Source organism: Apis laboriosa, unplaced genomic scaffold (assembly GCF_014066325.1).
Source record: "Apis laboriosa isolate Shangri-la unplaced genomic scaffold, ASM1406632v1 scaffold9_cov152, whole genome shotgun sequence".
NCBI lineage: Eukaryota > Metazoa > Arthropoda > Insecta > Hymenoptera > Apidae > Apis > Apis laboriosa.
Genome location: NW_025224966.1, coordinates 7266229 through 7287571, shown reverse-complemented (window position 1 = coordinate 7287571; position 21343 = coordinate 7266229). Strand labels below are relative to the sequence as shown.

At 38.0% G+C, this 21343-nt stretch overlaps 1 protein-coding gene, 2 long non-coding RNA genes and 2 other non-coding genes across 5 annotated transcripts; 1 reads left to right on the top strand and 4 right to left on the bottom strand.

The window, feature by feature from the left end:
- Positions 1-3360: 3360 nt before the first annotated feature.
- LOC122719963 lies at positions 3361-4676 on the bottom strand. The gene is made up of 3 exons (XR_006347707.1): positions 4343-4676; positions 3710-4258; positions 3361-3433 (listed from the first exon to the last, which is right to left on the bottom strand). It is a non-coding gene; the product is annotated as an uncharacterized LOC122719963 (long non-coding RNA).
- Positions 4677-7692: 3016 nt separating this feature from the next.
- LOC122720089 lies at positions 7693-20614 on the bottom strand. Its single transcript, XR_006347716.1, has 3 exons — positions 20563-20614; positions 7999-8377; positions 7693-7924 (listed from the first exon to the last, which is right to left on the bottom strand). It is a non-coding gene; the product is annotated as an uncharacterized LOC122720089 (long non-coding RNA).
- Positions 11800-14430, bottom strand: LOC122720088 (facilitated trehalose transporter Tret1-like). Its single transcript, XM_043946560.1, has one exon. It carries the CDS (start codon positions 14335-14337, stop codon positions 12967-12969), a length of 1371 nt encoding a protein of 456 aa, XP_043802495.1. The 5' UTR covers positions 14338-14430; the 3' UTR covers positions 11800-12966.
- On the top strand, positions 18290-18361 carry Trnae-uuc. Its single transcript has one exon. It is a non-coding gene; the product is annotated as a tRNA-Glu (tRNA).
- Trnai-aau lies at positions 19128-19201 on the bottom strand. Its single transcript has one exon. It is a non-coding gene; the product is annotated as a tRNA-Ile (tRNA).
- Positions 20615-21343: the final 729 nt, after the last annotated feature.

Sequence of the window (21343 nt, the reverse complement as noted above, 5' to 3'; positions counted from 1 at the left end):
TTCTCGGAATCTCCAAAATTCTTGGAAATGATGTCAAATTCTGAGAATTTTTAAAATTCTAGGAACTGACGTTAGATTCTCGGAAATTTCAAATTCATCGAGCGAAAGAAATTTTTGACTGAAAATTCGATTTTGTATTAGGAGAACATGATATGACAGGAGATTGCTTAAAAAATTTTTTTGTATATCTAAATTTAATGATTTTTGCCCAAAATTTTGAATTTTTATCAAGAGAATATAACCGAATGAAGTGAGAAATTTTCTTATACTATCGAAAACGGATTTTTATGAAATATTATATATTTATTTAAAAAATACTTATTATATCTTTTTAATAATTTTCTTATTTGTAAATACTTACCTTGTGTAGTAAATGTTGCTTTTTTTTAGCAATTGTATTCCTTTAATAACCATTTTTCTATATTTAAATAATTTAGAAACATAGCAAGTATCTTACTTAAGTTTACATCCATTAATATTTCGTTTGATTATTGTAATATTAAAAAATGTTTCAAATAAAAGTTAAATAGTTTCAAGAATTACGTACTTTAACATTAATTTTATTGTAGATTAATGCGTAGAAATCTTATGAAGCTTAACTTTATTTTTTAATATAAAACCACATATTTTAATGCACTCCAAGAAAACTATATTTAGAAAGATCATGTCAAAGCGATGGCTTATTTAATCAACGTATATTTACGAAAAGACTAGCTACAAAAGAAGCAATAAAGTAAAAATAAAGGACATATATCTAAAAAACAATCGTGTCCCATCGAATTCTTTTCACTCGAATAGAAAATTCCTATCACGATTCCTCACGGACTTTACAGTACAAGAATCTGAATTCTCCACCTTTTTATCCTTTTTCTTTCAATCCACCTTTGAAAAATCGAAACCTACATGAAGAGGAGTCCATACTCTGCCTATGACGCGCTGATTGGCCTGCGTATCTTGTACACTCGCGATTGAAAACGAGGCCCTTGCACGCGGAAATGGATTGTCGGGTTCACGTGTCGCATCCTTTATCAGAGGGGATGGCTTCATTGGAAATGGAAGAGGAACGAATCGAGCAGTCTCCATTTCTTTTTTTTTTTTCACGATCGCGTCTTGTACCAATGCTCACGACACAAGGTTTCCCATCGATCGACACGAATCCCTAATTACGCGATAGAGGATGCTTCTTTGTCCTCGAGGGATTGCACGATCGATTACAATTGCTAATTTTATTGTTCTATACCTGCAGTGACTTTTTTGTTGGCTCGTTTTAGGCGAGCCATTCTGACCAATGCGTTGCATTTTTAGAACGATCGTGCTATCTTTCGTTCGTGTATAGTGTGTGGCTGTTGTAACATATTTCGATTGTTGATTGGTTTGCATCGATTCGTACTACAAATTTTTCTTGCCAAATTATTTCACTGTGATCCATAACATAACGAAATATTTTTTATTTGTAATCATAGACTTTTAAATTGAAAATTTATATCTCCACAAATAAATGTACATTTGTTTGATCAATAGATAGATTAAAATCATTGAAAAATTAAAAAATTTAGAAGATAATGACATTTTAATTCACAATATTATAATTGATAAAATCATTATTTTAAACACGTCGACTTCTGTGAATCATAGATAACACATAATTGATTGACACTTTACCAATGAATCTATGAAAACCAAGTTACTTGGCTAAAATGATTTTTAGATTCACTTACAATTTTCAAATTTTCATGTTAAATGGAATTTAAAATGAATTATGAATCGATGTATTAAAATGAAAGAGGAATACATTTATTTTCATATAATACAAAATTCTTCGAAACAGATTGAAAACACAATAAAAAAAAAAAAAACACCCTACACGAGACCTAAACAACCAATCCTTCAACTTCCAACCGCCGCCTGGGTCAATTCCTCGGCCAATTAATCCCCGGTCCCCGAAGCCGCAATCCACCTAGCCGCACGCTCCTTATCGCTGTCTAACCGCCTTGTCGAAATCGTGGCCGATCCGAAAAGTTCATCAAGCCGGCGATGTTGTGGGCGGCTGCGATGGGAATTAAAGTCGGAGGACTCTCGCGTACCGTTGCACAGCCTCGACCGCACGCCGACCGACTACCAAATGAGGACTCGTCCTGCGATTCTCGGCACGAATGCGTGCCGCGTGCGACCACGAGACCTCCTCTCGCCTGTACAGTCTGTTCAACAAGAGTTCGGGCGGGAATACGTGCGAAATTTTGTACAATTATGCTTGGAATCTCGAGTTTCTGGGCTCGAAGTTGATTTTGTGCGAATCGCGGTGGAGCCTTCCTTTTTTTATCGAAAGGAAATTTTTATCGATCGAGTAAACTTTTTATCTTTGGTTTTTCGAGCGAAAAGTTGAAAATTTTTAAATGATCCTTCCCGAATACGTTTAGTATTTCAACTTGAAATTTATATTCCATTCAATTCTTGATGAATTGGAAGAACGAAATTCAAAATCGTCAAGATACAAGATCTTGAAATTAAAGAAGTCTACGTCGTTTTTAATAAATTCTATAAACTCGTAAAATTCCTGAAGAACATATACTTGAAGAGAGATTAATTAATTTTCAAAGAGATATTCGGCTCTCGTGAAACAGACTATACGCGACGAGACTTTATAACACGGCCAAGCCACGTGCTTCCTCGAGTAGAATTATCGGGCTAGGATCTAAAGAGGAGGAGGAGGAGGAGGAGGAGGAGGAGAGGGTCCGAGATTCGAATCGGACGATGCTCGGTTTAATTCTCGGCTTGCGCCGCCTTCGAGATTCGAATTCCGCGATTCTGCGGGGTCGAATTCCGAATTAACGAGCGCTCCTTGCTTTCAAATCATCCCCGTCCACTCCCGTTTCCCTCCCCCATCGTTTCGAAGCTCGGTTTTCTTTTCGAATTTTCGCAATTCCTGCACCGAGGGAGTATTCTTTGGAAATACGGGGGCGATTCGAGGTAATCGAGGAATTGGGGGGAAAGGGGTAGCGGGCGAGGGATGCGAATGAATTTGGCGGTGGTGATGGTGATTGATTGATCGATGATCGAAGTGAGTGATATTGGAGAAGAGTATGGGATTGCGTGGAGTGGATTATTGCTGGTGTAGCACGAGGGTGGGGGTCGATGGTTGGGGGATGATGACCTGGAATTGTGGATCCGTGGAATCTATTCAAATATATTATGGACGTGTAAATTGCAGCGCTTGAAACGGTGATAGATAAGTGCAATATAAATACATTGGAATGAATATAAACGTTTAATATTGACGAAAACACTTTATTTTTATTAATTGGTAATAAATTACAAATATTAACAGATACTTTTACAAACTATATCCTTCTTATATATCTTCAAAATCCGAACACAATTTTTTTTTAAAGCGCAGCAAAAGGATTACTCTTTAAATCCATCTCTCCGTTGTCCACTAAAAAAAAAAAAAAAAAAAAAATTGAAAAGGAATCGGTTAAAGGTGTCCACAATTTAAAATCGACCTATTTTTCTCTCGATTGGCTTGCGATTTTTTTTCTTTTTTTTCCCATTCAACCGTTCAACCGCGCAGACGACTCGAAAAGAATGGGTTTCGGTTGGCGAGTTGGCGTAGAAATTTCGATCGAATGGGTCGAGAGCAAGATCCTGGCTGGTTGGGGAGAGGGAGGGAGGACGATACTACTCCACCTTCGAGACAGGAGGGGGAAATTACCGTGGCGTGCTCCTAGTTGAATATCAATGGCCCCGGAAGTATAGGTACAATTGCAGTAGTCCCTGGGTAATCGAGCTTCCAATTGGACCTGAGGATATCTCGAAAGGATGCTTTCGAATCTTTTTCTCGCTCTCTGAATTCCTCCAACGTTTCGCACGATCATTGATTCTTGGCGATCGATGATTCGAAGAAAGAAGAGAATATATATATATATATATATATATATATTACATATCGTGGGATCGTCGATCTTGTTGAACAGGTGTTAGGATAAGTGATTCCACATATGTTACATGGATATGTAAATTTCGTGATCGCATATGTATGCGCATATTAATCCGGTAAGTGGAGGAGTCGATAGAAATCATCGTTATTCCGCGCGTAACTTTTTTTTAAATTTTTTCTCTTCTTACCAATTCAAATACAAAATTTTGGAAATGAAAAGATTAAATCGATTTATAGTTATTCTTAAAAATCCACGATGCATTTGCTCAGAATAATCCCTATTTCTTATTATTCTTATGGATATTTCTTTGTATTCTAAAGTCCCTGGAAAAATCTTATTTTAATTATAACGCAAAAATTGGGACAGAGGAAAAAATAAATCCATTCGGTTAATAAATAAAAACTTACCTATAATAAATATGCAATATCGGAGAAATACGTAAGAATCTTGCTTGCTTTCCTTCCATCCCCGAATCAATTTATAATTTCTCCACGCTTGGAATCGCAACTTCGATTATTGGCCCGGTTAAATTTACATTTCTTACCAACCCCTTGAGTCTCGCGGGGGATTCGAGGTCTGAAGAGGGTGCTCGACGACGAAATAACGAAGGGAATCATCGTTCGAGAAACGAACGAGAATTATCACCGTTTTATCCCGGTCGAGATCGGCGGGAAGAAGCGAAGTTGGGCGAAACGGGAGAGACTGTTGTTATTCCTCACGGGATGCAGATCAGGCACGTACCGCGACCCTTTATCTCTCTTGGCAACGAGTCTGGTCTTGAATATAAGATTCCTTAATACATTTTTATCGTTGATAAAACTCGTACACATGTTTTCCTCGTACACGTGTCAACACGTGTTTTTCTGCCTTCTTGGAATGGTTCCTTGTTGTGGTTAATTAATTAATGGACGGGGGAAATTATTTCGAGGAAACCATGGTCTTAGATCGTCGAGGTTAAAAAGACTTTCTTAGAGACCTTTGGTAAATTCGAACGTCGTTTCTTGACGATTATTCGCGATGAAATATTAATTCGAGACTCGTTCGTAATTTAAATATGTATATACTTTTGAACAGAGGTAGCTAATTTCAATGCTCGGTTATAATTTACATATTTCCGTAATTTGTGTAATTTTTAAGATTCGTTCAAATACATTGGTAAAAATAATTTAAATTTTATTAAATTAAAATAATTCAAATAATTTATCGACGAGAGAAGATTAAATTTTTACCAGTCAGACTCGAACTATTATCCTTTCCATGTCCATGTGAATATTAAAATATACATTTTGAGATAAATATCTGCTATTGTTTCGAACAAAATACAAAGGAAATGTTATAAAAAATATTTTATAAAAATATTATAAATCATAATATTTTCAAATTATTATTTCTGATGATGATTGTTAATCATTAAAGACCGATAAGATGAAACTTCCAGTTGAATTATTAAATTGCACAACCCTCACTCACGATTAATTCAACGTTTTCTTATCCCATCGACAAGGTAAACAGTACTTCCTCTTATAAGCTAAATACTTCATCACGCTTGTTGCAATTTGCAACCTAATGAAAACCTTCCGTCCCTTCCTCCCTCGTTCACGTAATAATAAAATATTACTGGCGAAGTCTCGTATCGCGAACTTCGTCCTTTCATTCTTTCATCCTGTTGAATTAAAAATGCCTCGGTCGTAATCAATTTCCCGTTGAAACATTCACGCAACGAGCCTGGCCAGAAACTTTCCCCCTTTTCCTCCACTCTTGGAAAAACTCTTGGAAAAAGTTTCATTGAAACTGGTCGATAAAACGTTTTCAGGGCCGACCACAGGGAAAGGCTCAAGAAAATTGGAAATTGGAATTAATCCTTTATTCCTCACGAAATTGTTCGTTCGATAAATGTGCGTGATATTTTTCAACGAGATGCGTTCCCTCGGAGTTTTAATTATTATATCAACTTTTTTTAAAAAAATCTCTTTTTTATTCGTCCTCCGAACGTCGAGTTCTCCGATTCATATTTAATTTCCAATCGAAATTTCGAACTCGAGTATTGAATTTGATTTCACAATCGAATAATCATAAGTACGAGAGTAATACGTGAAACCGTCATTTTAATGCCGTTCGAATTCAACGAAAATAAAAACTCTTCCTCTTTTGAACGAAACTCTCGATGCAAGTTGCGGAGAGGCGACAGAGAGATTTCGATGCGGTTCAAAGGGAGCCACTTTTCTGCCTCTTTTTCACAATTAGAGGAAATAAAACGGCTGAAGAGAGAAAGAGACTGAAAGCGTTTTCCTGTCACGTGTACTCGACTGCGAAATTCTCCAAGCGAGCCGAAGTCTCGGTTTGCCGTTTGCGGCTTGTTTGTTTTTATCTTTCGACCAACTTGATTGCGAAGAAACTACGACGAATATTACGTCTTCCTTTCTTCTTCCGTAACTTCCGTCCGGATGCGGTAATTGTCGATACTTTCGATGGATTTCTCTATTATTTGATTATTTTCTAGTTGCCGTGAGTGGAAGGGTATCGATTCCTCCCCCAGAGTAAATTAGATCTCGTCGATACAAAACTCAAACTTCGATATTTATTTAAGTATTATTGGATTTAAGTTGGGATAAGTTGGGACTGGATAGAAATCAATTACTTTTTTTTTTCCAGGGAAAAATTTATCGAAAGGTAGGAAGATTGGATAGAATTAAAATATATTTGTTTCTCCCTTCTTCTTTTTTTTTTTTTAGGCAAATTTCAATTCCATCTTCTCGTCGCAATCGAAAATCTCCAAGCCAAACAATATCCTTCATCCTACATCGAACGAAAGTATTAGAAAGATTTCAATCCATTTTCTGGCATATCCAAAAATCAAATTCCATCTTGCAGAAATATCCGAAAAACTAAGTGACATCCTTCGATCCTAGTATCATCCTTCCAAAAAAACAAAGATTTCAATCAACTAAAAGCACACCTAAAGGATTCCAAAAAAGCAAATTCCTTCATCCCCGCGAAAAGAAGACCGATCCATTCTTCTTCCATTTTGCTTACACAAAAATACTATCCCTCCTCCAAAGAAAAATCTGCGATTCTTCTTGCAATTACTGCAAAGTGGCAGATTAATCGAAGCACACGTATCTCCACGCGATTCGATACAAATATTCGATCCACAACCGTTCCGGATAATCCGTGGTTAAGTCGAGGCAGAGACAGACGATCGCGAAGGGGCAGGCAGACAGAGGTGTTCTAAGTGTGAGCACGGTGATCTCCGGGTTGGAGAAGGGTCGGTCGACAGTAGCAATGACACACGACCGGTCGTAAAACACGGCGAGAAAACGCCTTAAGGCGGCAACAGTACGTAACACGTACGGCCGTTTATGCCCAGGATTCCAGGAGAGGGTTTGAAGCTCGCGAAAAGCCTTGGCGATCAACCGGTTCTCACCATGGAATATATATATATTCGTCGATAAATTTCTCTCTGCCTTCCAACCCAATGCATGGCCCTTTGATTTATTTTCGGCAGTGTTACATTTCACTACTTTTCGTCGGGAAAATGTTTCCATTTTTTTTTTCCAAGACGCTTTTGAGATGGATTCGTGCCAAGAGGGGGGAGGTTGTCGATGGTTGTCGATGAAGTTGCAAATAAAGTTTATTTGCGGGGAGGAAAGGCGAAGGATGGCGGGGATTCATTTTTTGAGGTTTGATGGACGATTTTGGAAAATAGAGTTTGTTTGTTTGTTGAGAAAATTTAGAATCGATGTGAAATGTCGAAATGGAAATTTTAGGATATTTAGGGTTTTATTTCGGAATTAAAATCATTCCCTTCGATGCAAGTAATTCTTACATATCTTCCAATTCCAATCGATCATTCTCTTGATAATCTAGATCGATTACTATTAGATTTCATAATCTTCCCAATGCGATTAGATGAACGTATTAACGTAGAATACATCTTTTTTTACTCGCTCCATTATCGATTAATATTTCCACGATCCCGCGTATCTTTACTAGAAAAAAAGAAAAAAGAAAAATTATCACCTTTTTTACAAAGATCAACGAACGTTCCAATTCTGATACGTACAACGATGAATCGAGGTCGTGCACGAAATTGGACGAAACAATTTCAGTTAAGCCGCGACGACGAAACTTTAAATCCTCGGTGCGAAAAGGGAACCGAGAAAATGCGGCGCCTCATTGGGCGAGATCACGCGAGCGGAAGAGAAGAGCGACGGCCGAAACAGGATAGTCTTCGAAGATCGATCGATGAAATGGCCGTGGCGAATTTCGTGCAACTGGAAACGACGTTCCCCGCCGTTCCAGATTGCCGGAAACGTGGTAAAAGCATGCCTCGAAATCGAACACGGGAAACGCGTCGAACTGTCGTTCGGCTTTCATTTTCATCGGTGAAACGCGAACAAAGGGTGCATCTGTTGGTAGCCAGCCTTTGTCGATGTATCTCCCTGTTGATTAAGAAACGAAAGAGGAATTTAAAATAAATATGAAAAATATATAATGAAAATATCACTTCAACTTTTAAAAATTAAAAAATTGTGCCTGAATATAATCCTTTTTTCAAAATTTATTTCTGTTGTAAGATTTTGTACGAAATATATTTGATAAAATAAATATTTTGGAATCTGTAAAGAGTATAGATATAATTTCAATTTCTACTTTTTAATTTTATTCAAGATTTAAAAATTCCAATATACTTACCAACATTTACGCGTATTCTAACAATTGGAAATTAGTTTCTCTCGACAAGAATTGAAAAAAAATATCGATCAAGATGATTCAAACAAAGTATTCAAATTTTAATTTTCCTAAAAGAAAAAAAAAAAAAACACGTCAGATTTCTCGCAAACTTTATATATACAATTTTAATTTACTCCAAGGGAATCGCTATACGTTCTCGCAAACTACTTAAACAAGAACGGAAACCGAATCTTGGGAAGGGGAGCTTACACTTCAAAGTGTCTTAAATTGTTTGGAACGGTTGGAAAAAGGGTTAGGCCAGTTCCAACGGGGAAGGAAGGAGGGGGTGGGGTTTTCAAGTTTACGGAAACTTGGGAAACGTTATTTCCAAACTTGATACGAGTGGCGCGAAAATTGCGAATTATTGCGGCTCGAAGCGGGGAGGGAGGGAAGGTGCCGCCACGGGGGAGAAAAATCGAAGAAGAGCGGGGGAGGAAGGGCGCGAGACACAAAGCCCCGGAAATCCGACTGATTTTATCACCTTTCCGGGAGCTTAAACGGAGTTGATGCTCGGGGAACGACATTTTCGTTAGCGCGCAAAATAGAATTGATCTCGTCACGAGGAGAAACCTGGGAACCTGGCTACATTTCGCCCTTTTTCCATCCCTTTTCCTCGCTTTATATTTAACTTGGGAAAACAAGTTCTTTATATGGATCGAGAAAAATGCTCGATTTAACGAAATATTTGAAATCATGGAGGGAAAAATATGGTGGACTGATGAATGAATTTGTGATTTTTGTGTTATTTAGTATTTAGTGGAAAGGAGGATAAGTAGTGGGTGAAGGATCAAGAATTGTAAATGAAATTTAACGAGCCTGGTTTAATAAATAGGAAGAAATAACGTTCGTATACTTTTTACAAAATGATTAAAAAATTTTTAGTTCTTACAAATGATAAATCAAATTCTATTATTTTTAAATTATTTTACAAGTCTTATAAGAAGTTTACGATTATAAAATCGTATCAATTATATCATAAATTGTATAATTTTAAAAACTTTCTCTCAAATACATTTCACACTCGCGCTCTCTCTAAATAAATTCTCAAGAAAGAAACACGTACAATCGAGGAAAATTAAGAAGAACACGGATCTAATTGCGCCAATATTCAAAAATATTCATTGGAAATTCGAGGAGAAGATCTAAGAATTTCATCGACCACGTGTTAATTATACAAAACATACAATGAATGGAGAATTAAATTAAGAAGAGAGAGAGAGAGAGAGACCGTATCCAGACTGAAACGAAGAAAGATTTAATTCAATCTGCGAAGGAGAAAAGAGTCTTATCTCGATGCTGGATAACGTTCCACCGTGTTTCGAAGGTAAGCCCGAACTTTATCCCTTCTTCTCGACGAGTTTGGGTGTGAACTGTTACCATTCTATTACATTTTTTTTTCCATCGAGGACGGCCTGTGCGGATCCAGATAAAAGATCCTTTTCCTCCTCTTGATACGACACTTTCTTTATCTCCTTTCCTCTCTCCTTGATTTCGCAACGGGAGGATCGGCCGCAACGAGAGGATCGTTTCTTCAATTTCATCAGAGAGGACTTTGGACTTTTCTCCCTGGACCGAGGGGCTCAGATTTAATCAACCTTTTCACCACCCTCTGGATCGTATATATTTCCTAATGGACAACTGATCCACGAAATTCTAGCGAATTCTTCCTTTTATTCTTTTCTTCTCTTCTCTTTCTTCTTGGATTTGTTTAACAGCGCGCGTAAGATCGAACGATAGAAACGTGAATATTGCTCGAGATGTAATATATGTTCAAAGGAAATTCTATCTCTAATTATTTCTTTGATGTTTTAGGTCAAGTCGAAATTTAAAAGAATTCGTCGAAAATTGAATCGAATACTCATCGATTCTAATTATTTCGTAAATATATTTCTTTTCTAGATCGAAGCGAATTAATTTTCTAATCAAGCTCTTCCAATTTCCTTCTCGTCTCCGCAAGATTTTCAATTAATTGTCCAATTAAAAACAAAGTTTGAATTTTAATAAAGACGAAATGTTAGAGATGCATTCACCCCATATGCATATGAAATTCTGTTCTATGAAACGTTCGTCGAAGAGGGATAGAGGAAGAATAGAGGGTTGCCCGATTTTACAACGAGCAAATTTACTTGCAGCCTCGGTTTCGCGACGATAATTTCACGTTTATGAAATGAATTTTCGAAAATGTTTGTTTAGAGACAGTCAAGTCTCTACGTCGAATATATAATCGTGACAGAAACGAGAATACATAACAATCGAACACCTGGTCGGGATTAAAATTTCTTTTGTGTGTTCGAACGTTTGTTGTTACCTTGAATAATAACACGCGATTTATCTCTCGAATATTTTGAAACGAGTATTTACACTCTGGTTATCTATAATCGAATTCGATTTCGATCTTGTAAATTATTTTCTTGGGAGAGAACGATTTAAAGAAATTAATTTAAATTACATCGTATATAATTCCAATTTTCATTTTTATTTGTGTATAATTCCAAAATGTATAAAAATTCTAGAATCGAAGAATTTTTAAAATTTTTAAAATTAGAAACGATCCGACATAATTTAATATCGAAAATTATATAAGAGAGATTTTTTTTAACTCGTAACGTATTATAAAATAATCTAAACCTTAAAATTATGGACACAAGGGTGGCCAGTGAAGAGATAAAAAAAAAAAAAAAGGAAAAAAAGAAACAAAGTCGAGTAAAATATTGGAAATTCGCATGACCGGTTCATTTATCTATCTCCTCGGTTAACAAATTGGACAAACACACGCGATTTCAACGCAGCGCGGACAGATAACAGGCTGTTTGAGCAGAGGCGGAATGATCACATCGAGGTACTACGAGAAAATCTGGTGGAATGTTTATGGAGTGTATAAAACCGGTGGATGCGGTCGGACTATGCATACCACTGGGTATGCTCACAGGAGGAGGAAGAGTTATGAGGTTACATTTTCATTTCGCCGACAAATTTGCCCTTAAATCGCAGCTGCCATCACCATGCCAGAACGAATCCTTCACGAGCCTCTAAATCCCTCTTCGTTATTCTCGGAAGAGACGAAAATTATTTTTGACGGAAAATTCTTCGAGTAATATCCTTGATATCGAGTCGGATAGAGAGCGTGTTGTTAAAGTTAATAAAGTTGCCGATGCGACAATTTTTATATTTTACATTTTAAAACATTTTTTTGAGATTGGATAACACGATATAAAACGTGCGTAAATTACATATTTATCTTGACGCGGAATTATACGTGTTAATTGAATATTGATTTATTCCATATGATAATTTTTATCATAGAGGAAAAATAAATTTTCTTACGTATAAATTCAACTTGGAAAAATTACACGTGTATATAAAAAATTATAGTAATTCGTTAACATATTAACGACATCTTATAAAGTACAATTAATATCAATGAGTTGAATATTGAATACTCCAGTGTATAGAATATATTATTTAATTGGTTAGGATTTTATATTACAGGAATTAGAAGAAAAACAGATTCCGTTATTATTCGTGGAAAGAAAGACGAGGAGAAGAAAACATTAGTTCTCGTTTCACCATCCATTCGAGAAACTTTCTCGAATCGGAGGGGTGGTGTACGCATTATGCATTCATGAAGATTGTACGCATTTTGGGCACGTCTCGCATGGGAAATTGGCCCGAGATTGTCCTTATATATATTATAAATCGCACGACTGATAACACCGAATTTTCCGCTATCGTAATAGCGGCGCTAAAATTTTCAATTTTGAAGAATCTTCGAATATTCCTGAACGATTGAATTCATTATCGAATTTTATAATATTCTATCGATTTATTAATTTTTATAGAAATGTATAAAAGAAATTTTAGTTTATATTCAACTTTGTATAATCAATTCAACTTTGTATAATTATATCATACAATTTGATGAACGTGACGAACGTGTTAAGATATATGTATATATATATTTATATATGTAAATCGTTCATTAAATATGCACATTAATAAACGATGCTATTTTTTTAAATGTTTAAGCATCGATTACGTCAATCGATTTTTACGGCAGCAAATCTCATCAATTTATCAATACGTATATATTTAATGAAATATCTATATTTTCAAACAATGATAACAAACAATGTAGTAATAATAACTATTACTACAATGTATTATTCAAAAAAGGGGGAAATTTATAGATCGATCGTTATATGATGAAATTGTAAAATAAAAAAAAAAATTACATATTATAAAACTTGTTTCTTTCCTAGATCGTTCCAATATTCCCAGAAAAATTCGAACATTTCTCCTATCCTCGGCAGAGTCTCGTCGTTCCTCCTGGCTCGGGTAACACGCGGTCCAAGAGTGCAACCCCGACTATCACCAACAGACTGTAAATTACGTAAACTCCCTGCACCTTGATCCTTGCCACCAATTCCGGCGTCACGATCGTGTCCACGATGTAGCAGAGATACGAGAGGGCCAGCACGAGGCCGATCCCGAAACTTCTCAACTTGCCCGAGAACAATTCTCCGCTGAGGATCCACGGAATAGGTGACAGACCTATCCCCAACGAGACGAAATATACGAGCAAGGAGATATCCTTCAACCATAACGAGCGTAAGTCGAAGTGGGCGGTGAGCCACAACGCGAACAGAGAAAACACTGTGCCCGATCCAGAGTTGAAGATCAACGTCTTCCACTCGTATTTCGTTATCAGGTGGCAAGCGACCAAGCTCGTGATCGATCTCAGCCCGAGTATGATCAAAGTGGCGGAGTGAGAGTCGTCCATCTCGAACGTTTCCACGAGGGGAGGAACGGCGTGACCGGCGACCAAGTTTAATCCGGAGAATCGATAAACGAAGAACGAGGCGTTCGACACGAGGAGCGGGTACAAGAAGCGTTTGGACGACAGAGCGCGATACCCTGACCTGTTCCCGCTCCGCGCGTTCGAGACGCGTTTCGACGCGTCACGATACTCGTCCATCCCCGATTCCCATCCTCGAAGGTGGATCCATTGGCTCAACGCGTCCCCCGCTCGATTCCTGTTCATCAGCCAGACGGGGCTCTCCCGCGAAGCGAGGGTCGCGAGGGAGACGAGGCACGTGACGGCCGAGCAGACGCCAACGATGATCCTCCAATGCAAATAGGCGTGGAGGTGGTTGACGATTAGAAGTCCAAATACTATCGCCGCGTCTATCAGGGCGAGGAACACGCTCCTGGACCTTGGATCCGATATCTCGCCGATGTAGACGGGCGCCAGAGGGGTGAAGAGGCCGGCGCCCAGGCCGTGGATCGCCCTCCCGATCGCGATCGATGAGACATCACTCGCGAGTCCGATCGACGCCCATCCGATCAAGGACACCGGGTAGATTATCATCAAGGACCTCCTCCTGCCCACCGTCTCCGCGAGGATCGCCGACAACAGACAGCCGAGGAGCATCGGGAAGCTGGAGGCGGAGAAGAGCAGATGCGCCTCGCCTTCGCTCGTTATCCGTACCTCTGCCCCCCTGCTCTCGTTCGTCGTTACGTCGCTTGTTAATTGGATCAATTGCACGGTGTTGAAGCCGAGGGTCAGGCCGACTGTCAGCATGGACAGCAACGGGCCCAAAGCCGCCAATAATTGCCTGTCGCGAAATTTCGATTCCTCCGAGCTCTCAGTTCCGTCGTGCTTCTCCATTCTCGTTCCAACCACTTCTTTTTTTCCCCCCTTTCGCCGCTTTTCAAAATGTAATCGTCGCGCGAGTTTGGATATACAGAGAAGTTTAATACCGACGCGGTGTGACATAAGGAATGAGATAAAAGAAGTTCGTTAAAAGATCCCTGTTTTATTCTTCATTTATTCTATATCCCCCTTCCATCCACGATCAATCGTCCAATTGGAATCACAATCGAATAACCTTCAACGGTTATATATTATGAAAATATAATAAACAGAGATTATTTGCATCGGTATGAATTCATAATCTTGAATCAAATTAGAAAAACCATTTGAAAGTAAAATGTCATCATCGATGAATTTCTTCGGTTTTGTAATAAATCTTTATTATTTAAAAACAACTTGAACGATCCGTTCGATCATTTTTATCTAGATTTCTCGAAAAGTACGAAAAAAAAAAAAAAAAAAAAAAAGAAAGAAACCTACAATTCGATTCTCCAAACTCCACATCCTTCGGTCCTCGAGGTCCTCAAAGACCGTTTAAAATTCCCTAGCCCGCAATCGAGGGAGGGGAGGGGAGGGGAGGGGTGGGGGCAATAAAAATCAAGAAATCAGCTCGGTAAACAGGAAGCCCGGCGAATTCCTCTCAATTCCATTATGGAGCCTTCCAGCTCTTTGATGCAAGGCAAATATGCCGTGCAACTGCGTACTTCTTTCCCCCTTTTCTCTCCCCCTCCCTCGCTTCCATCGCATACTTCTTCGCTTCTCCTCTCTCTCCTCTTCTCTCCTTCCTTTCCGCCAAGAAACTCGCCTTTTAATGCGGAAGATCTTCGAAAGACTCGTTACCATGCGAGGTTCTCCGCGACAAAGAGAGATCTCTCTGTTTAACTCTCTGTGTCTCTCCTTACGAGAGACGCATGAGCACATTGAATATGACGAGGAGCGAGGCGAGGCACTCTCTCTCTCTCTTCGTGTTCTCAAAAAGAATACGTATAAAGTAAGTGCACGGCCAAGAGAACTAGTTTCTTTTCCTCGTTTTTTTCTTTTTCTCTTTTTTTTTACGTTCCTTACACCGATACGGAATAATAAACTTTGTCGCAGTGCTCACGTGCTCGCATTTCGCGAGAGGAACGTCTCCTTTAATCACTGCCAGCTGTTTTTATACCTTTCTCGGCCGCTGTTTATGCGGCAATGATCCCTGCGTGCTCGTGGTTTTCTTGCGTGGTGAATTCGTTTCGAATTGTATGAGGTATGGGCTATTAGTAAATTTTTCGCACACGATATAAATATTCGTGGAGGAGAGATTTGATTCTGGTGATTTAAAAGGTTAGAGAGTTATTTGGTAAGTTGTAGAGAGGAATCGAAGTGAGGTTATCGATCGATATATCGATTTGAATATGTTAACACCTTGTATATATGTTGTACTATTGTATGTTAAATGTAGATAGATAATTCTGTGATCGATCTAGTGAATTTGTTCTCTTTTTCTTCTGAAAAAGGATATCTTAAAAAGAAGTATCTATTTTTTATTACGCGAGAAAGTGGTAAATTTACACTCGATCATCGTTCTATTTTTAAATAATATTAATAATAATTGTTAAATGCCTGAAAATCGAGTATTAAGTTTTTTAATTTTTCATATTTAGAAATCTGAATGGGATACATTTTGGAAAACTGACACAAAGAAAAGCTCACGCGGAAATCTGTGCACTTCGACGATTGAACGAAGTGCTTTTTACCGTGGCAAAGTTATATATTTCTCGTGGAAACGAAGAAAGACGACACGGGAAAGCGTGGGTGGAAAACAGAAACGTGTAAAATTGACGCATGGAATGGGGTCTTCGAAATAAACTGCGCCAAGCTTCGCATAAGTACACAGGGAGAAAGAGAATGGGGAAAACATTGAATGTGTACAGATTCGTTCGAGCATTTAAAATGCTGTCTACTTTTCCCCAATTTTTGTTCGATTCTATATATAAAAAAAAAAAGAAAAAAAATTTTTATCCACATACATCAAAAGAAATTATTATACGTTTCCACTCTAAACAACTTTGCAAATTCATATACGAGTTAATAAATAAATCATCACGTTTCTTTCTATTGAAATAACTCTTGTATAATAACATAACAGTTTAACATTCAAATTAGTTAGCAATTATCATAGAAAAACAATTATATAACAATTATATATACACGCAAATACATATATTACGCAAATTCACAATGCCAATCGCGTTAATTTATTCAACAAGCAAATAAGATTAGATATTAGATATTAGATTACGATTCACGAAACGAAACGAGAAAAAAAAAAGAAAAGAAAAGAAAAGAAAAGAAAATAAATCAGAAATCCGTCCGAATTCATAACACAATCCTCCCCTTTCGTAATAATATCCCAAACCTATTGCGAACACTTGGCCCGCCGATGGAAAAATGATTGTTTTACGAGAGACAGGGACAAGTGTCGTGCACACCGGCAGCTTCCATAAAATCGGCCCCCTCCCCCTCGGGCTATGAGAAAAACATTTTCTCACGGGCGTCCGCGGTGAAACGACGCTGCCAACGATCGTTCCCGGGTCGCGAGAACACCGGGAATATGCGTCTTTAATGACCCAATACTCGGCGGATACATTGGCCGGGCAATAAATCCGGCTGGGAAATGGATCAGGTAGACTGGCTCACGTGGACCGCTTCGGATGATCTATGCAACGAACGGGGCACGGTGATTTAAGAAGGATGATTACGGAAGACGCGGCTCGCTTTGGTGGTACGTGAGACGCTATTGAATGCGAGTCGGTGAAATGGTTGGTCGATTTTCCCGAGATACGTTTAGCTAAACGAGGATATAAATTTACTGACTTTACGAATCTCGGCACGAGATTTCAAGATGATTTTTTTTAACCAACCCCGGTTGCCTTTAATAAATAAGATTAATTAAGCAAGGCGAACGTTAATTTCCAAGAAATTATATCGAAAAAATCTTCAAAAATCGTTGATCGATTCCCTTTCTTGTCTCCCCAAATTCCATTTTACGATCGATATTATTCGCTCGTTGTTTGAAAAAATCAATCGCAAGTGAATCAATTACAACGAAACGACGACGATGTCGATTTCCAACGATCAATTGTAAAGCTGGAATCGACCAGAACGAAGAGCAATCTCTCACACTCTCTCTCTCTCTCCCTCCTTCCGTTTCATCGATCCAGAATTCAGAGAGTTCATCGGGCACGAGGGGGTAGTTTCGTTTTTCATTTTCCATCCGACACGCGAGCAGACTGCTCGATAGAGCTTCATTAAAACGTGGCCGGTTGACCGTGCAATTTGTCAACCGTGGATATCCGATAATTGTTCCGCCCGCGTATCTCTCGCGGAACGACGTCCGGCGTCCTTTCCGCCCGGCCGACAGACCTTTCCTCGCGACGTCGATACGCCACGCCACGTTTCCGATGGTTTGGAAAAAAGGGGGAGGAGGAGACAGAGGGGAGGAGGGAATAGGAGACCGTGGACAAAAAGAAAAAATAAATAAATCAATTATTTGTTGCCAGAAACAATCGGCCAATAGGGAGGGGAGGGGAGAGGGGGATGACCGGGCCTGTCGACGACCGATACCGAGCGTCGCGACGCTTCCGGAACGTAAACTGTTTTTAAATCCGACGACAGAGGCAGCCGCGTTTTAAATCGTTGCCCTGGATTTATGGCGTTTCCGATACAAAAACACGCGTTACTGGTAAAATTGTTGGTGTATAATACTGGTGGAAATAAAGAGAATAGAATCGATTCTGTGTATGGATAGTTTTTTTTTTTTTATTAAATTTGTTGGTTTTCTTTTTAAATCGATGTATTTGTTTTAACAAGAGGAATGTGATTTTGATATTGTTCGCGTTGAAATAGTGAATAAAATTAAATGAAAGAATGGTTTATTTTATGGTTAGCGGCAGATGAAGAGTATAGCGTAAAGCATACATTCCGTGAATCCGGTATGGTCTAGTGGCTAGGATACCTGGCTTTCACCCAGGAGGCTCGGGTTCGATTCCCGGTACCGGAATTTCCTTTTTTTTTTCTTTCGTGATTTTTTTACATTGTAAATTTACATTCGATTTTATTTATTATTTTACGAATATTGTTTGATTAAATTGAATTTGTTTAAATATAAAAATGATATTAAATATAATCGTGTATTCAATTTCTTTTTACTTTAATATCAAACACTTTCTTCTTTTCAATATAATATTTAAAAATTCATGAATCAATATCGTTATATTTATTTTTTAATTAAAAATAATTATTTTCGGATAAAAGAATTGAATGTAATACGGTGTAGGGTTTATGGTATTAAACGAAACTTCGCGGAAACTTGGTATCATTGAAACTATATACACCTAAAACACACAAAGTAAATAAACGAAACGTTAGTCCAGTTAAACGAAAAAACTTTTTCCTATTACGAAAACGATGTCTCCCTCTTTCAGGATCGCTCGAAAATACTTCTATTTCAGTTCACCCCGAAACAAGCAACGTCGAACGAAGAAAAGTTACTCAATTAGACACACGAACGTCGTTCCGGAAGTTTCTTTGTACTTGACTAAAACTCAAATTCCTTTCCCAGGTTCGCACCTCCTCGCCAACGAGCACGTATTCACCGCAAAGTTTCCGTGCAACGTTACTATAGGAAGAACTTTTCGAATTTGTATTTCGCGCACGTAACGATAGAAAAACAAGAAAAAAAAGAGGGGAGGTAACTACGTTGAAAAGAGTAATTATAACGATTAATGATTCTTTTATGTTAAATGGAAAGGAAAAAAAAAGAAATCTGGCCCATGGGGGGATCGAACCCGCGACCTTCGCGTTATTAGCACGACGCTCTAACCAACTGAGCTAATGGGCCATTACGATAGAAGTTGTTTTATATTCGATTTTCAAAATCTAAATACTTGTATTTGCAATATGTATTTATTATCGATTTAAAATAAAAATTAATATATATCGAAATATTAATATATTTAATAATATCGAAAATTTTAATATACCAAATTATAGAATACGATATATATCCAATAAAAATGTGATCTACACAATTTTACTTAATTAATCAATATTCGGAAAATGTATATATTAAATATTTGGAATTTCTAACATGCATGATACTGTGAACGGATTTCTCCGTTATTTTTCCTCGAACTTTTCATCAATTTTGCACTAAATTTTTTTTACCTAAAAACAATATTTGTACACTATAGATTCTACATAACTTTCGATATTAATTACATATATGCATATACAACATAAAAAAGATATCAGAATTTAAATCATACCGTACAAAGCGACTTTTTCCCTTAATATTTTATTATCTTTGTTTAGAAAAATACCTTTCTCTATCTTTCAAAAAAATAAAGAATCGAAGTATAACGAAATAATAAAGGAACGAAGATCAACTTACATCTATTGTAACATGTAAAATCAACACGAGGAACAAATAAGGATAATAAAAGGTAACACAAAACCATCATCGCAACCCTTCTCGAGTAAACATCGTAAAATTACACCCTCCTAGCATCTCTCTCTATAACGAGGAAAATCTAATAGAAAATAGAACCCAGTCGTCGAACATCTCGAGACATCGTGAAAAAAAAAAAAAACTTTCGAAAAACTTTTAAATCTTCCTAAATAACCCTACAAAGTAAATGACAAATAACCGAAAAGATCGAAAACGCGGATACGTTTCTTCTAACACGCGAGGAAGTGGCCATCGTGTTCGCGCGGGAACCGCTTCGAGCGTGACGTTATACATCACGCGGGTGGCCGATAAGAAACTTTAATAAAAATGTTCCTGTCCCACCTCGAATAATTGCCCTGTTTTCTTCCTATCTCGCCACGGCTCTCCTTTTATTCTCGCCGTTCTAACGAACTCGAACAACTACCCTTTATCGCGCCTCGCCCTCGGCGCTCTTCGACCCACACCCTCGAAAAAATATCGCCGACGAGTAAGTCCAAAGGGGGTCGCTATAAAGTATTAAGCTGTTGCAGGTGTCTCGCACGACCTTACACGACGTTGCCAAACTTTTCCTTTCGAGACGGTTGGCCAATCTGTTGCCCAACGATCCTTTGAACTCTTAAGAAATGTACATACGAAGTTTTACGAAGTGAAACGATGTAAAATTTAATAATAGATAGATACAATACTTTCTGGAAAATTTGGAAAAAATTCACTAATCTGAGATTAAGTTAATTGTTCTATAATTTACTTACAAATGATGGAAACTGTTGGCTAACTGCTGCAGTTGAAATCGTAATCACTCACCTGAAAAAGAAACAAATATATTAGTTATAATAATAATAATAACTTCTTCCTTGTCAAAAAGATATTATATATCAAGAAAGAAATATCTTCTGTTTATTTCTTGTTTGTCTTGAATTCCGAGCTTCCAAAAAATAAAAAGAAAAAAAAATGGAGTAACTCATCGAAAGTTTCATCCCATTGTCCATCTATATCCAAACTCGAAACGAATTCAAAATCTTTAGAGAAGAATTTACCGCGACTTTTCAACCATACGATTCTCACGAAACTCTCTAAAACGTCGATAAAAGCCAACGGGTCTTCTTTCAAGGCCTCCTGGCCATTGTCACGGTCGACGGTGAACGAACAGCGGGCTCAGAACAGGCAACCAGGAATGGGATAATTAACGATCGAGTTCTTCTCTTTCTTTCACGGCTCGTTTCGATTCGCATATGGCCTGGTCGATCGAGGAGAAAGAGGCACGGGTGCATCGTCGTGCAATCTTCACGAGGGTATACAACACTACCGGCGAGAGACCGTGGAACAATCAACGATGGAAGTTTCTACTTGGGTGGCAACACTTCACCTTTTCCCTGGCCGTCCCTCTCGTCCACTTAAGCTCTAAGACGCATGCACGACCGGGAATTAGCGCCACGACCGTGAGACAAATTTTTCGCTCGCTTTCTTTCGCTAATGGCCCCTGCTCCAATCTCTTCTTTTTCTTGTCGCGGCAATCGCGGATCTTTCCTGTCT